Below are 15,742 nucleotides of genomic sequence, written 5' to 3' on the forward strand. Positions count from 1 at the left end.
CACTAATTTCCTCTACAAAGGTTTGTTATTTGACTATGAATGCATAATGTTGGGATTTCATTTGAAGGAGAGAGCTTTCTCTCGTTATCACCTAAAGGAATATGATGTGTTAAATTCGATTTCATCCATATTCATCTTCAAATACATGACAAAGTTATCCTTTATGACTCACCAAAAAACCTTTCTAGAAAATTATGGATAAATGCATACTATTCCTCCTTAATACAAATTTAAGTCTATACATGTAATATTCTAGGCACATTTGATTGAAAAAGTATTTAAGGAGGCAGACATAATATAGTTGAAGATTCGACATTGTAAGACTAAAATAACTTTCTACTATCAAATAATTCCTCCTATATGTAGTGTAGGACAGACATGCTAGACAGAGATGCACTACTCTATTTGAAACGAGCTTTTCCTCGTGGAGAAAGAAAAAAACACCATATATAAAGGTTAGATTAGAGGAGATGGTTCAAATTCCCATTTGAGGTGTAGGATCACTATAGACAAACACATAATCCAATCTGGCCGACCAAGACCCTATTGATGAATGAAGAAAGGATTTATGAGTCTGGCTTTTGTGTTGGGAAGGACGAAGACCCTATTGATGAATGAAGAAAGGATTTATGAGTCTGGCGTTTGTGTTGGGAAGGACCAAGACCCTATTGATGAATGAAGAAAGGATTTATGAGTCTGGCTTTTGTGTTGGGAAGTACGTCTTGGTCCAAGACCCTATTGATGAACGAAAGAAAAGGTTTATGAGTCTGGCTTTTGTGTTGGAAGTACGCTCTTGCGTCCATTGTTGCTATTGAAGCTCCAGTTGTCGACGTGGTTGTATGAGTTAGATATCTGGAACTAGTGGGTATCCCGTTGATGAACTATCTCATTCACCAAAGAAGCATCTTGACCTGGGTTTGGCCCAATGATATTATGCATTAAATAATATAAGGCCCAAACTAGCAATACAAAACAAGAAATAGGCTTCCTAACTATGTGATAGTAGAAATAGGGGGAAAATGCTAGAATCTTGATATCGTTCCTAGATAGGCATCTCCATCTTCCACCGACAACCTCCCGTCCTTCACACATGACTCCCGCTTCTTTTGCCACCCAATGTCCTTCTCTATTTGCTGTTCAATTTTGTTGGGTACTGATAAATAGATGTATTAACCCATCATTTCAACTTCATTAATATTTTATTCAATTCCATTGAAGACAGCCAAAACGACCCATTTTTCCTTTCCAAAAAACATCCAAGTGCCTTACTTTTAGGGAAAAGACAGGAGGAGTTTCACTGTTACCGATCCTATTTAGTCCAACGAATGAGAGAGATGGAACCTCCAATTTCATTAAGTTAACCCTTTAACCGCTAATTATGTGAAGGAATCATATTCCTAAATAGCTTTGATCTATCAAAGAAAAAGACCTGAAAAGGAGGAATAAAGACAAGACTATTGAGAAAGGGAGATGCAAATCATCGAACCCATCGGTCGTCGCATCAGTCCAGATAGAAACCAGAGCTCAATGAAAGGGACTTCAAAAAAGGTGGAGCCTTCTTCACCGCTTTCAAAGCTCCATACACCGTCTGATTAGGCTCCTCTTAAAACCATATTATTAAACAAATACAGTATTCATTGAGTTCTCTTCCGCATGTGATCTCAATAACAAAACCAGGAAATAGATTAGATTAGATCAGATCTAATGCATCATAGAACCCATTTGATGATTGTGAAAATAACAGGTCATGTTCTTGAAGAAGACATCCCCATTGGATGGCAGCCTGGCTGCACCTCTCTGTTCCCTAAGCATTATTTAACTCACCTGCAGCAATTCCTCTAAACTCCATTACTACCCTTGTCGGCTTTGCCTCTCCCTTCTTTTATAATAAGCTTCTTCTGGGCATTTTGGTCATCCTTGGACTGCCAACTGCATTTTTAACATTAAATTCGCTTGAAATTGCAATGAAATTCATTGCAACTTATTTGGGTCTACAGATCAATCATCAACCCAGACCAATGATTTCAATTATTTATGCTCACTTCTTCTGAGTTGCATCTGAGAAACTCCATTTCTCAGCTTCAGGAGTCCCATGTCCAAGATGGAGATGAACAGGGTTTCTCCAATACGCATCCTTGTTTTCACAGCTGCACTCTTGGCTGCTTCTTTCTCTTCTTCTTCATCTGCTGATGATTCCGAAGGGACTTTCGCAGATATGTTCGAAATGTCTTGCCCCGATGACCATTTTAAAACCTCTGAAGATGGCCAGATCTGGCATTTGTCCCTTGATAAAGATGCAGGTACTTATCGAAAGGCAATGGACATCCAAGTCGCTTCCCAATCAAAGCTTTGTTTTTCTAATTTCTAATGAAGTAATCTTCTCTATACTTTTTCTGTTTCCACCGACGAAAACAGGGTGTGGGTTTCAGACAAAGGAGCGATATAGATTTGGTTGGTTCAGCATGAAACTGAAGTTAGTCGGAGGTGACTCTGCCGGAGTTGTCACAGCTTATTACGTAGGTTCTTAAACATCTCTTATCTAGCATAGACTTAGAGCTAAAGTTGATCTTTCTTTTCAGCTATGGCTAAGAACTGAAATTCTATTGCAGATGTGCACAGAGAATGGGGCTGGACCGGAGAGAGATGAGCTAGATTTCGAGTTCTTGGGGAACAGGAGTGGGCAGCCATATCTGATTCAGACGAATGTGTACAAGAACGGGACTGGGAACCGTGAGATGAGGCACATGCTGTGGTTCGACCCCACGAAAGACTTCCATACCTATTCCATTCTCTGGAACAGCCACAGGATTGTGTAAGTTCTACTGTAAACTCAAGATCTATTAAAGTTTAAAGGATCATCCTAAAAGGACACTGGTTATACTAATTTAGTCATCGTCCACCAGGACAATTTGGACACAAGAAATTCACTATTGTGGGCCATTTGTTCTCACAGTCATTTAATCAAACACCTAGTGGGTGGAGTGGATGAAACTACGTAAAATGTTTCCCCAATAGGTAGAAGATCATAGTTTCAGATAAATTGTGATTGAGGACTCAATTTCCAAATCCAGATATAAAAAATGAAACAAGAAAAATAAGTAGTAGAGCAGAATTTACCTTCATTTGCTTTGCAGGACGAAACCCAAATGATTTAACTCTTCCATTGGAATATTGGAACAGGTTTTATGTGGACAGAGTGCCAATAAGGGTGTACATGAACTCAGATAAACCGAACAACTTCTTCCCGAACGAGAAGCCCATGTATCTATTCTCGAGCATCTGGAATGCAGATGATTGGGCGACCAGAGGCGGACTGGAGAAGACGAACTGGACAAAGGCGCCATTTGTATCCTCGTATAAGGACTTCAGCGTAGATGCGTGTGAATGGGAAGACCCATATCCCAAATGCGTATCGACGACGACAGAGAACTGGTGGGATCAATACGAAGCTTGGCATCAATCGGAATCTCAGAAAATGGACTACGCTTGGGTTCAGAGAAACCTTGTAATCTACGACTATTGCAAGGATACGGAGAGGTTCCCCACTTTGCCTTGGGAGTGTTCTTTAAGTCCATGGGATTGAGATTACAGAACTCGTGAAGTTTTGATTACTTTTCGGCCCCGTATAAATATTTTGCTTCATCTTATTAGCTCCTTCATTAATTCAATTATTAGCTCCTTCATTAATTCAATTATTGTATGATTGCCAGATTTCTTCTGGCATTTGGGAATGCGTATGTTAGATTCAAATATGTTCGAAGAAACCACATGATTATTTATCCATCAAAGATTATGTCGATGAGGATTCATTTTTGCCATGGTTGATTCGAGTCATTTCATTTAGTTTCCAAGGAAAGGCCACATAATTCAGAAATATGAACTCAGTAACGCTTCTTCATAGGGTCGGTTTCGGAGGCAAGGTGGCAGCGTGTCACGGTCCTACATTTTTTTTACCGTGCAGCATCATATGACACGCTCACAACAGCCTTAAGAGAAATTAAGGCCCGTATATAGAATTAACAGCCTTAAAAGAAATTAAGTCTCATATATATAATTAGATTGTGACACGCTCACAAACAGCCTTAAAGAAATTACACCCCATATATATAGTTAGGTTGTGACACCATATATATAGTTAGGTTGTGACACGGTGCTTCCGTCTGAGACCTAAGAATCGTCTCCCTCACCGGAAAGGTTTCTTTTCGAAATGCTCATAGTAATTAGTCCATTTTTGGAAGGAGAAATGATACCAATTTATTTATCTGTAATACTCACCCCAAATTGTGAATCTGGGGAGGACACTTAACCAACATACTCGAAAAATAAAGACACATAAGTACCCACATTCAATCACATGGTCGGCCGGAACAAGGCCGCCGCCATTACACATACCCATTTTCAGAACTTAGAATCCTCCACGGAGACGGAGGACAAGATGAAGGGTGGACTCCTTCTGGATGTTGTAATCAGCCAGAGTCCTTCCATCCTCCAGCTGCTTTCCGGCGAAGATCAACCTCTGCTGGTCCGGGGGGATGCCTTCCTTATCCTGAATCTTGGCCTTAACGTTGTCAATGGTGTCGGAGCTCTCAACCTCGAGGGTGATGGTTTTCCCAGTCAAAGTCTTAACGAAGATCTGCATACCACCACGGAGACGTAGGACAAGATGGAGAGTGGATTCCTTCTGGATGTTGTAGTCTGCAAGAGTTCGGCCATCCTCCAATTGTTTTCCAGCGAAGATGAGCCTTTGCTGGTCTGGGGGGATACCTTCCTTGTCCTGAATCTTGGCCTTCACGTTGTCAATTGTGTCTGAAGACTCTACCTCCAAAGTGATGGTCTTTCCGGTAAGAGTTTTAACAAAAATTTGCATGCCACCACGCAGACGTAAGACAAGATGGAGGGTGGATTCCTTCTGGATGTTGTAGTCGGCAAGGGTTCGGCCATCTTCCAACTGCTTCCCGGCGAAGATCAACCTCTGCTGGTCTGGAGGGATGCCTTCCTTGTCCTGGATCTTGGCCTTGACGTTATCGATGGTGTCGGAAGACTCAACCTCAAGGGTGATGGTCTTTCCTGTAAGGGTCTTCACGAAGATTTGCATGCCACCACGGAGACGGAGCACGAGGTGGAGGGTGGATTCCTTCTGAATGTTGTAGTCGGCAAGGGTTCGGCCATCTTCCAACTGCTTTCCGGCAAAGATCAACCTCTGCTGGTCTGGAGGGATACCTTCCTTGTCCTGGATCTTGGCCTTGACGTTGTCGATGGTGTCGGAAGACTCCACCTCGAGGGTGATAGTCTTTCCTGTGAGGGTCTTGACGAAGATTTGCATGCCACCACGGAGACGGAGCACGAGGTGGAGAGTTGATTCCTTCTGGATGTTGTAATCGGCAAGGGTTCGACCGTCTTCAAGTTGCTTGCCGGCAAAAATCAAACGTTGCTGATCCGGGGGGATTCCTTCCTTGTCCTGGATCTTGGCCTTGACGTTGTCGATAGTGTCGGAAGACTCCACCTCAAGGGTGATGGTCTTTCCAGTGAGGGTCTTGACGAAGATTTGCATCTAAACAAAACGAAACGGAGAGAACATGTTCAATTTCATCACAATCTCAACACGCCTAACACTCCGATTTCATCACATGAAGTTGAAACCCTAAATTCGATTTCAATAAATTCAGAAGAATCCGACAATCCCAGCCAATCTCATAAAAATTCATCGAACTTCAAAGACGACATATATCAATCATAAAATTTCAATTGATCCAAGCAGATCAAACCACAAGGCGTAAGATCCCCAACAAGGTTTTCTAAAATTCCCAAATCAGAGAGAAAAAGAAAAATCCCAAACAAAAATATAATTCCAAAACCCTAGACAATCCATTTCTCGAAACGGAACAATAAGATCAAAGCAGTAACAACAAAGAAACGAGAAGGCAGAAAGAATACCTTAAGAAGAATTCGGCGAGGATTGAACGATCGAAGAAGAGAAGTTATGAGAAGAGAAATTCAATTACAATGAATCCAAGGGGTGGAGAGCTGAATTTATAGGAGAAGAGAAGGACAATTTCGTCACGGGAGCTAATGAATTATCCATTACTTTTCCGCCACGTATTGCTGTTATTATCCGTTACCTATCGTCAAAGGTAGAAATAGAAATTGAGAAGCAACATGCCGACGTCATTAAAACACCAGTAACGTCCGTTATAACGGAGTTCGGCTCTTTTATTAAGAAAAATCTAGACGTTGCGCGTCTTTGCGTGGATTGGAATATATTCTTCTTCCCCCCTACTTGAAATATTGCAAAATTACTGGTAAAATTACAAATTTACCCTCTAGATAATGGAAGAAAGAGATTTTGTTACTATAAATGAAGGAAAATAAAATAAAATAAAATAAAATGAATGAATATTGTGAATTAGTGAGGGAGTCGGCATCCAGCAAGATTGGGGGCGGCGGACAAATTGAGCGTTCCACTTGACCGAAAAGTGCTGGGCCATACCCACCCCACCATCGCAACTAGCCGACTCTACTAGACCCACAAACTTTATTAAGCACAATGTCTTATCATAATTCAAATCCAATATCAAAATATCTGGGAATATCACCATCTTCTTCCCATTATTCATTCTACAGCCAGCCTCCAACATGTATCTGCAAGAAAAATTATATAACTTGATCAAGCGAACGATTTTTAGAATGATAATTGATGTCTTATCCTCAGAGTCTCTACTTTCAAACTAATTCAGAAAATTCAAACTCGGTTTTATTTAAATTTCTCTGGAAGAAGTCAACTTTAGTTTTCCAAATAGGAGAGAAAGAAAAGTGTGTACTCTGATCAAGATCTGTTATTTCTATAGTTGAATAGTCAGCAGTATATTTAACTCATGGCATGAAGTAATAAAATGCACAGTAATAATTTCAATCCACCGAGTACTAACTTGAGAACAGGAGATTCTTGACTGATAGCCAGAGGGATAAAAAGAAAAAAAATTGATCCAAGTCGAAATTACCTTACCTCGTGTAGAGCAGGTGTCAAAATTGTGGCATCTTTCAACGACAGTCACAATGGAGGGGGCTCAACTGGTATAAATAGTTTCTGTCTTTGAGGCAATAATTGATTGCAGTAGCTTCTCTAACATTGTAACATGGTGGTTGAATTTCATCAGCCTATCTTCGGCGTTTCGACTCCTTTCGAATTTCAGACTGGTAGTTCTCCATATTGTGCTTCTTCCATAGACATCGCCGAATAAGGTCTTCTTTTGTTGATTCATCTGGTTTACAGAATTCAAGCAATCATAAATTAATGATTGTAGGTAAAAGAAAAGCATAGATTGACAATGGAAATCTGGCTGTTTAAGAGCAGTGAAGAGATTGAGAAGGGGTCAAGGGAACAAAAACGGGACAAATACAGAGCTGCATTAAATTATTCAACAAGAAAATTAGCATAGCAACAATTATTTGCTCACCGATGTTTTTCCAAGCCTTAATAGGGACTCTAAGTGAACTTTGCGTCAGGTAAGAGGCATCTTCCCAAGAGTAAGTTATTTGTTTTATCTTGTATCTCCAAAACCAACAACTAGACCACAATAATAACTGAATCAAGGAAACACAAGAACAAATCCTTGAGGAATATGAGCTAAATGAATGGAGTCCCGCTCAGTAACATAAGGAAACAACGAAATTGAAAATCAAATGACCATAAAAATTTCCAAAACTCACGGGCACAAAATCTAACCTTGCCAATAGTGTAAGGTAGAAGAATAAGACGAACGCCAAGTAGTTCCCATACAGATGGCTTCTCAGCTCCTGTTATTTGCAATTCCAGTTCTTTGTCAAGATCTTCATCCACTTTTCTGACAAAGCCACAAGAATAAATAAATAAATAAATAAATAAAGATATGTTAGATTGAGAATCCAATGAGAAAAAAATGGAGAAACAGTTGATAACTAATCAAAAGATTTCAGAATAAGTAAAATGCTTAAAGAAAGCTTAAAACTGAATAGAAGCCCATTAAATTTATGTATAAGAACAGCGTTGGGTAATTTGAACTGAAGTGTTCCCATAAACTTAAATAAAACCAACAATGAAAGTACTAGGGAAGAACTCCTTGTGACCCCTCAATTTGCTTGACTAAGTAAACTTTACTCAAAAATTTTAATTTAATCACAGATTTTTTCTTGAACTTGAAAAGGTGATAGAATTAGTATTTCTTAGAGTGAAGCTGGAAAGTTTTCAGAATTACAACAACTATATCACCCTAAACAAATACTCGAACAAAGCCACAAATCATGCAGCACTAAAAACTTTAACCCAATGAAAACGTATATCCAACATAACCACAAAAACCCATCAATAAAAATAACCTTCCTCGGTCACAATGATGCTCGAATGTAGGTACAAATCTCAAAAATAAAAAAAAAAACAAAAAGAAAAAACCAGGAAAGGTACTAATTTCTTCTTTTATTTAAGTTCAAGGTTCAAGTCAATTAAAATTAAGAAAAGGTACTATTTCTTCTATTTAAGTTTAATTGGGTTCTTTAAGCTAGACACAAGGTAAAAAAAGAGCTTTTCCAGAAAAAGCGCCATTTATTATTTTTTCCCCTTAATTATTCTGGTAAATAACCAACAACAACATACTTATCCAACTGCTTGTGACCTTTCTTCTTGTTTGTTGCTCCTCCACTTCGTTCAAATTCAAGAGCCCGTAATCTATTTTTGTAAGCAGGGGTTTTCTTGACCATGTCAACAGCCTATAGCATGAAGTAAGTGATTCAGTACAATGCAATCGACATCTATTTGCAGATTCGGACAACAAAATATGAATTAACTATAAAAAGTTCCCAAGATCAGGTTGGAACAAATGTGCACATAAAATTCATGTGACCTGAGAAAAGTTAATCAGGTCATCCATCAAACAATTTCACCTACCAACCGTCATACTTTTTCATGGTGGAATAACTTAGAGCTACTAGTACCTGATGATATCTTGTCCACTGATTCAGATATTGAAATGCAGATAAAATCAAGAGAAGGCCAACCAGCACAGCACGAGTATCCTAAAATGAGAGCAGAAAACCAAAACAACTACTAAAAACAACGAAAAGTGATAAATAAACTTAACCTAGTTATAAACCACATATTCTGTAAGCATAAGACAAATACAAAAATCCTTACCGTCTTATGACCATAATATGCATGATAGTACCGAGCTGCGTTGTAAAATACCTATAAAATGAAGAAATCACAGTTTACTACATTAAAAAGCAGCCAGTGTCCATCAGCTATTTGAAAAATCGATGGCACAATCATAATTTGTTCTTTGCTTGAGTTTCTTCTTTTCTTAGAAAACAAAATGGTACAGTCGCATATGTTTCCGTCATAAACGACTCAACCTTAATTTGCAACAGTAGCCCAAAGGCATACGTATTGAAAAGAAAGAGGCCATCTGTCCTATGGGAAAGCTTTAGGTGGTAACATTCTGCAAATGTTAATAGTATTTCAGGTCTCTATCTGTGATGATTTTCGTAAAAAGTGAATTGTCCCTTGAATCTGTGTTAAAAGGGAATTTCTGTTCATGCATCAAACTAATCAAGAAATCTTAATGTGATCCTATTCTATTCTATAATTATCTTGTTCAATTTTTAGCACTATCTTCACATTGTTCAAATGCCAAACCAAACGTCTGACTTATCACTCATGTTTGGACAGCCTCCAGACAACCACTTTGTACTTGGGAAATGCAATGCAATCACTCAACACCTGTTATATAGGTATCACATTGGTAGATTAACAAAGAAAATTAGAACACATCCAAGAAATGAGCGTATTGCCACTGCTAGTAGAAGCGTAAACCAGAGAAAGAATCAACAAAACCATCAACCATGGCAATGGCATGGCCACACTAGTATAGTAGAGGGTCTCAACTGCCACATGAGAAAAGATTGATAGTGAAAACTAATATTATTACGCATTAGCAGTGGACTTCAAATACTTAAAACTACCTCTTCCGGATGAGCGATTGCGTAATCATATTGTCCTCTCGTGGATTCATCTTTCAAAATCTGCAATTAACAGATAAGCTCACATGTTTAGGAAACGAAGAATTAAAATCAAACAACAATACGTAAATGAAGGCATATCGAAGAAAATAGCATCTAGAATCTTAACGTTTCCGTACCTCATAAGCATTGGCAACCTTAACAAATTGCTTCTTTGATTCCGGATCCGGATTCTTGTCTGGATGGCTTCATTGAACACCAGAAACAGAAATTCAAATGGAATGACATTGAATGACAAGACGAAATGGACTAGAAGAAGAAAAGAACGGACAATTTCAATGACAGTTTGTAGTAAGCTTTCTTGATCTCCGATTGGGTTGCACTCTGCGATACTCTGAAATGGCCAGTTGAAAACTAATTAGAGAGATCAAAACTAGGCATTAGTATTAACAACAATAATAGGGAAAATGAACCCCAACATACCCGAGGAGATCGTAGCAATCGTCTTCGTCGCAGTAGATAGCCACCGACGGTGAGATCATCAGCAACATGACAATCATTGATACGATTGCGCGCCACCGTGTAGTTGCCGGTGGCGCCATCGTCTTTAGCCGTGTAAGCTTCAAATTTCGATTGCAATCCCGCTTCAAGTTTGACTAGGGACTTGGCGCAAATGAACTTGCCAATATTTCTATTTGAAATTACAGAACGACCTTCCTGTTACAGTGGTAGCCAAGAAATGTGAACTGATCTGAGGTAGATGATGATCCAAGCGTTAAATTCTAGATCGACGGACTGAAACTCTAGAGCAAATTATCGCAACGGAATGTCCGTTGGATTGGAACCCCTCATTCTAGACCGTGTGATTTGCATAATCCTCCATCTCCCCTTTCCGTCCCAAAACCATCAACTTTTATGAACGAAAAAAACATGCTTTTGTAAAATAGATTTTTTTGTAAGCTCTAGTGACTTTATTTTGGACTTACTCAAAAAGTCTTATATTAATAGTATTAATGGAGATAGTATTCCCCACTTATAAAACTATGATCTTCCACGAAATTAACCAATGTGAGTTAATTCCACGTCTTTATAAAAAATGTTTTGTTATCCCTATAACTGATATAGGATCTTACCCCGTCATTTAAAATTAAATCATAATATATTTATTATTTAGGAAGAGAATTTAGGGAGGGTTTGGAGGTGTGTGGTGAAGAAGTGAACAAATAGACCAGCCATTGACATAGCTGTGTTGGTAGGACATGCAGGTACGATACCATTACTTTTGCAACACCCAGCGCACCCACAACAACTCAAACCCCTTTCCCTTTCTTCTCCATTTCTTCTTTCTATTCTATTATTATTACCATTTTCAACCGCTAATAACTTTTCAATCCTTAACTACCACACATTTTGTAATAATCCAAACAGTAATATCGTTCATTTCTCCATCAACCGATACAGAATCTCATCGAACCACTTTCCAAAAGCATGTGATGCCTCCAAAATTTCAAATTATTAGGTCATAGAGACTGGTTACGCAGAAAAACTATATATAGTAAATGACATATAAAGTAAATTATAGTAAATGATAGTAAATAGTAAAAAGTATATAGGGTAGATAGTTATATATATATACTCACTCAAAGGTGTGAAGCTGTGAAAATGTAAATTTTTTTGAGTGTTATCTCTTACTACATTCCTGAACTCATCAATACAAAATATTTAGCCAATATTCTCCTTACATTTTCTCTATCATATTTTTTTCCTATGTTCTTTATATTCATCTAGATCGAGTGTGTGCATAAGCGTACGATTCCAACCCAAATGAGTTTAATACACTTTGAGGATTTGCCGACTAGAATGGTCAAACATTGAGGCCATTAAAGAATGGGAGATATTTTGGGAACCCTTTTTCTTTTTCTTTTTTCTTTTAAATATTTTGAGAGAGAGAGAGAGAGTCCAATGAGTGGCAAAGATACTGAGGGTGGTCCTGTTCCCCCTCCCCTCCCTTTCCATTCCAAAGCCCTTTCATTATCACCTAAACAACCCACATGGCTTGCATGTCCCTTTCAAATTCCCTCCTTCTATACTCAACGCCTAATTATAATTAATAATCAAACTATAATAACCAAAAATAATAATAATAAATTAAAAAGTACTTAGAACTTGCATCTGCATCTGCATGCATGTGATTCTGCATTCAGCCACGTATAAACATCGAATGAAAGGGGCATGATGTTTCAAATATGAATCCGTCGAGTCAGTCGGGTCCATTACCAATCATATATATAATATATTAAAAAAAAAAAAAAAAAAAAAAAAAAAAAGATTCAAATGGTGCATATTGAACCAAGTCAAGGTAAAATAAAACCAATTTGAATTGGGTGAGTAAAAGTAATTAAAAATATTTTTGTATGATACCTCCGCGAGCCGCGTGCGTGCTCACTCTGTTCATTCTGCGTCAACACATATTGGGACGTGGGTTTACGTTGAACCTCTGTGTCCATTCATTTCCCCTTCACCTCTTATCTTCTCCATCCAACCATTCCCCCCTCCCTATATAACTAACCCTCCCCCATCCCGCCATCCCATTCTGTCACGCTCTCTCCAATTATATATTCCACCTGACTCTTCGGCCCAGCGCAATTATGATACATACGCTAAACCAGGTAAATTGTATCATCATTTGAGCTATATTTAAGTTGATTTATAATTATTATTATTATTAAAAAATTAGATAATATATTTTACGAAAATGGTTAGAATAAGAATAGAGCGTGTGTGGGGGATTGAGGTGCTCTCTTTTGTTTATTCGTTTTGTTAAGAGCTGTTATGTCTGTACACAAGAATGGGCACACATCGAACCTTATGTTTCGTCATTTTAGATCTTTCCCGATTTATTTTTTATTTATATTTTTATTATACCTCTTCATAATTTAACTGTAATTGTCTCTCTTTGTTTTTTCAGAAAAGTTCCAAGTATCTAAATAATTCCCTTTTTTTATATAATATATATTATATTCAAATTCTTTTCTTTTCTTTCTAATAATTCATTTCCTTAATTATTATTGCATTTATAAATTAGTAATTAAAATTAAGTTTAAATCCCTTGGTTCCTAAGATAGATACCAACCTCGCTGTCATCTTTATCCTTATTTGCTGTAATTTTCCACGTCACCGCCACGTCCCATCAACAGAAGGGTGAAATATATTTTTTATTATTATTTAAAAAAAAAAAAAAAAAAAAGAAAAAAAAAAGAAGCATATTTCTATTAAAAGTTGTTATTTTGATATTTGGTCACGATGTTCAATCACTAAAAAGCCCTTACCCTACGCCTAGTCATCTCAACAAATAAATTATATTTATTTATTTATTTTTGGTCGTAAATCAAGGCTGTGGCCACAAAATAATTAGTTTATCATTTAGTGGGCCTCTCCTTTTTTTAAAATTAGTCCCACTTTTTCGTATAAAGCCTAAAATTTAGAAACGTGAAAATAATTTATTATTTTTTAATTATATATACAAAATACATAAATTTATTAAATAAGTTGAATTTTTTTTTTCCGAAAAAAAAAAAGAAAATTGATTGAGGCAGAGTCACATGTAATATCAGGCATGGCCTGTTTATTTCATGGCAAACTGACATGCACTGGGTACTTCTTCTCGTTCCTTCCAGCACCTGATCCCCTTGACTTCTTTCATTTTCCTGTCACAAAATTAATTTAATTTATGTGCATTCAAACTTTGGTTAATTATAATAATATTATTTACATAAAATGGGTTGTTTGGAAGGTACAGACTATATGTTAAAATAAATATTAATTTTGGAGGGTGAAAATATTCTATATAAATCTAAACATTACAAACCAAGAGCATCAACAACAAAGCTTTCCTTTTAAATCGTCGTAATTTTTTTGGGATAATTATATCAGTCTGCCAACGTGGCTATGGACCCACCATTTCACGAGGCTTACAAGAGTCTCTTGGCGGAAACGGCGGTGGATAGAGGAGGCGACGCTGTGGCGGTGAAGGAATGGGAGCTTCCGGTGGTTGATTTGAGGCGTTTGAGGGACGGAGCGGAGGTCGGGGAAGTGGAACAGTGCAAAAATGATATAATTAGAGCTTCTCAGGAATGGGGGTTTTTGCAAGTTGTGAATCATGGGGTTTCGAGTGAGCTTTTGGGTAAGATGAGAGCCAAACAAATTGAGCTTTTTAAACAGCCGTTTGAGCGTAAGAGTAAGGAGGACATGTTCTTGAATTTCTCCGCCGGAAGTTACCGTTGGGGAACACCCACCGCCACTTCTCTTACCCAACTCTCTTGGTCGGAAGCCTTCCATGTTTCTCTCTCCGATATTCTTGGATCCAACGGCTCCGATGATCTCAGGTTCCTTCCAAACATGCAAATCCATGCATTATTCCAAATTATTAAAAATTATATTTAAATAATTATATTCTGGTGTTAAATATTAAGCAGGTCAACAATGGAAGAATTCGCGGGGAAAGTTTCGAGGTTGGCGCAAGAGCTAGCGGAGATTTTGGGAGAGAATTTGGGGAGAAGCTCTAAATTCTTCGTTGACAATTGTGTGCCAAGCACGTGCTATCTCCGGATGAACCGGTACCCGCCATGCTCGGTTCCGGGTCGGGTATTCGGACTCATGCCTCACACAGACAGCGATTTTTTGACCATTCTTCACCAAGACCAAGTCGGTGGCTTGGAGTTGGTCAAGGACGGGGAGTGGATCGCCGTTAAACCCAACCCCGAGGCTCTTATAATCAACATTGGCGACTTGTTTCAGGTCAAATATATTTATATTTATTATTATTTTATTAATGGAATAATTATAATAATTTTAAACTTAAATGTAGGCTTGGAGCAACAATGTGTACAAGAGCGTCGAGCATAGAGTTGTGACGAACTCGAAATTCGAGAGATTCTTAATAGCTTATTTCTTGTGTCCTTGGAGTGAGACGGTAATAAAAAGCAAATGCGAGCCTGGGGTTTATAGAAGGTTTAGTTTTAGGGAATTTCGGAATCAGGTTCAAGAGGATGTTCGTAAGCATGGTTTCAAGATTGGGTTGCCCAAGTTTGTCTTATGACAAAACAAAAAGACAATAAATGTGTTTTCTTTTTAAATAAATAAGTTATAAAGTAAAATCGATACTGGTAATCGTAGTTTTGTGATGTACATCGAGATATATCAATCTTACTCTAGAGAAGAAATGACGAATATTGTTTAAATTATTCTATCATAAAATCCAGTTTCATTAAAGTTGAGCTCAAGTTTAGTATTATTATTATTTTAAAGTTTGATATTATTAAAAATTTTAAAAATTTAAAATTATTTTCGAGGGAGGGAGAGTAGAGTATTGAAAAGTAATATTTTTTTTAATTTATCAATTTAGCGGCGGATTGGGCCTTTTGACTTGGATGGGCTTCATAGAAAATCATTCTACTGCGCCCTATGGCTGAAGCTTGCATGCAACAGTGACGAGTCAAACAATAGATTAGGTCGGTTAGATGAACGCTACTCTCCACAATGATATGATATTTTCTATTTTGAGTATAAGCTCTCGTAGTTTTGGTTTGGGTTTCCCAAAAAGGTCTCATACCAATGGAGATAGTATTCTTTGATTATAAATCTATGACCATTCCCTAAATTAACTGATGTGAGACTTTCATCATCCAATACTTCCCTTCGAACAAACAAATTACGTCTCTTCTTAATCGAGGCTTGACTCTTTTGAAGTCTTAGT

General features: G+C 37.7%; 4 protein-coding genes across 5 annotated transcripts; 2 read left to right on the forward strand and 2 right to left on the reverse strand.

The window, feature by feature from the left end:
* The first annotated feature begins 1,638 nt into the window (after positions 1 to 1,638).
* Positions 1,639 to 3,816, forward strand: XTH8 (xyloglucan endotransglucosylase/hydrolase 8). The gene is made up of 4 exons (XM_023663262.2): positions 1,639 to 2,300; positions 2,416 to 2,516; positions 2,610 to 2,812; positions 3,181 to 3,816. Exons 1-4 carry the CDS (start codon positions 2,093 to 2,095, stop codon positions 3,581 to 3,583), a joined length of 915 nt encoding a protein of 304 aa, XP_023519030.2. The 5' UTR covers positions 1,639 to 2,092; the 3' UTR covers positions 3,584 to 3,816.
* Positions 3,817 to 4,228: 412 nt separating this feature from the next.
* LOC111782503 (polyubiquitin) lies at positions 4,229 to 6,080 on the reverse strand. Its single transcript, XM_023663261.2, has 2 exons — positions 5,935 to 6,080; positions 4,229 to 5,551 (listed from the first exon to the last, which is right to left on the reverse strand). The coding sequence occupies exon 2, from the start codon at positions 5,549 to 5,551 to the stop codon at positions 4,406 to 4,408; it is 1,146 nt and encodes a 381-aa protein (XP_023519029.1). The 5' UTR covers positions 5,935 to 6,080; the 3' UTR covers positions 4,229 to 4,405.
* Positions 6,081 to 6,165: 85 nt separating this feature from the next.
* LOC111782505 (dnaJ protein ERDJ7) lies at positions 6,166 to 10,836 on the reverse strand. Of its 2 annotated transcripts, none has more exons than XM_023663264.2 (11): positions 10,471 to 10,836; positions 10,319 to 10,381; positions 10,167 to 10,233; positions 9,991 to 10,050; positions 9,164 to 9,214; positions 8,965 to 9,045; positions 8,627 to 8,739; positions 7,724 to 7,841; positions 7,455 to 7,564; positions 7,004 to 7,259; positions 6,166 to 6,639 (listed from the first exon to the last, which is right to left on the reverse strand). In XM_023663264.2, the coding sequence occupies exons 1-9, from the start codon at positions 10,587 to 10,589 to the stop codon at positions 7,484 to 7,486; spliced, it is 753 nt and encodes a 250-aa protein (XP_023519032.1). In that variant the 5' UTR covers positions 10,590 to 10,836; the 3' UTR covers positions 6,166 to 6,639; positions 7,004 to 7,259; positions 7,455 to 7,483. The 2 variants fall into 2 exon arrangements, with proteins under 2 accessions (XP_023519032.1, XP_023519031.1); XM_023663263.2 differs by having other exon boundaries at positions 7,455 to 7,581; positions 10,471 to 10,827.
* A 3,081-nt stretch (positions 10,837 to 13,917) lies between these two features.
* Positions 13,918 to 15,249, forward strand: GA2OX8 (gibberellin 2-oxidase 8). The gene is made up of 3 exons (XM_023664369.2): positions 13,918 to 14,372; positions 14,463 to 14,784; positions 14,855 to 15,249. Exons 1-3 carry the CDS (start codon positions 13,936 to 13,938, stop codon positions 15,083 to 15,085), a joined length of 990 nt encoding a protein of 329 aa, XP_023520137.2. The 5' UTR covers positions 13,918 to 13,935; the 3' UTR covers positions 15,086 to 15,249.
* Positions 15,250 to 15,742: the final 493 nt, after the last annotated feature.

The sequence above is a fragment of the Cucurbita pepo genome, chromosome 20, assembly GCF_057944985.1.
Source record: "Cucurbita pepo subsp. pepo isolate OVF chromosome 20, ASM5794498v1, whole genome shotgun sequence".
Lineage (NCBI taxonomy): Eukaryota > Viridiplantae > Streptophyta > Magnoliopsida > Cucurbitales > Cucurbitaceae > Cucurbita > Cucurbita pepo.

What these genes read in the sequence shown, in the direction of transcription:
- LOC111782505 (XM_023663263.2), bottom strand. Translation starts at nt 10,589, where the DNA reads ATGGCGCCACCGGCAACTACACGGTGGCGCGCAATCGTATCAATGATT. An exon ending in AGGTTGCCAATGCTTATGAG is followed by an intron (nt 10,051 to 10,166) that starts GTACGGAAACGT and finishes TGTTAATTGCAG; the next exon opens with ATTTTGAAAGATGAATCCAC. An exon ending in TACCTTACACTATTGGCAAG is followed by an intron (nt 7,582 to 7,723) that starts GTTAGATTTTGT and finishes TCCTTGATTCAG; the next exon opens with TTATTATTGTGGTCTAGTTG.
- XTH8 (XM_023663262.2), top strand. Translation starts at nt 2,093, where the DNA reads ATGTCCAAGATGGAGATGAACAGGGTTTCTCCAATACGCATCCTTGTT. An exon ending in GAGTTGTCACAGCTTATTAC is followed by an intron (nt 2,517 to 2,609) that starts GTAGGTTCTTAA and finishes ATTCTATTGCAG; the next exon opens with ATGTGCACAGAGAATGGGGC. An exon ending in TGGAACAGCCACAGGATTGT is followed by an intron (nt 2,813 to 3,180) that starts GTAAGTTCTACT and finishes ATATTGGAACAG; the next exon opens with GTTTTATGTGGACAGAGTGC.
- GA2OX8 (XM_023664369.2), top strand. Translation starts at nt 13,936, where the DNA reads ATGGACCCACCATTTCACGAGGCTTACAAGAGTCTCTTGGCGGAAACG. An exon ending in AACGGCTCCGATGATCTCAG is followed by an intron (nt 14,373 to 14,462) that starts GTTCCTTCCAAA and finishes AATATTAAGCAG; the next exon opens with GTCAACAATGGAAGAATTCG. An exon ending in ACATTGGCGACTTGTTTCAG is followed by an intron (nt 14,785 to 14,854) that starts GTCAAATATATT and finishes ACTTAAATGTAG; the next exon opens with GCTTGGAGCAACAATGTGTA.
- LOC111782503 (XM_023663261.2), bottom strand. Translation starts at nt 5,551, where the DNA reads ATGCAAATCTTCGTCAAGACCCTCACTGGAAAGACCATCACCCTTGAG.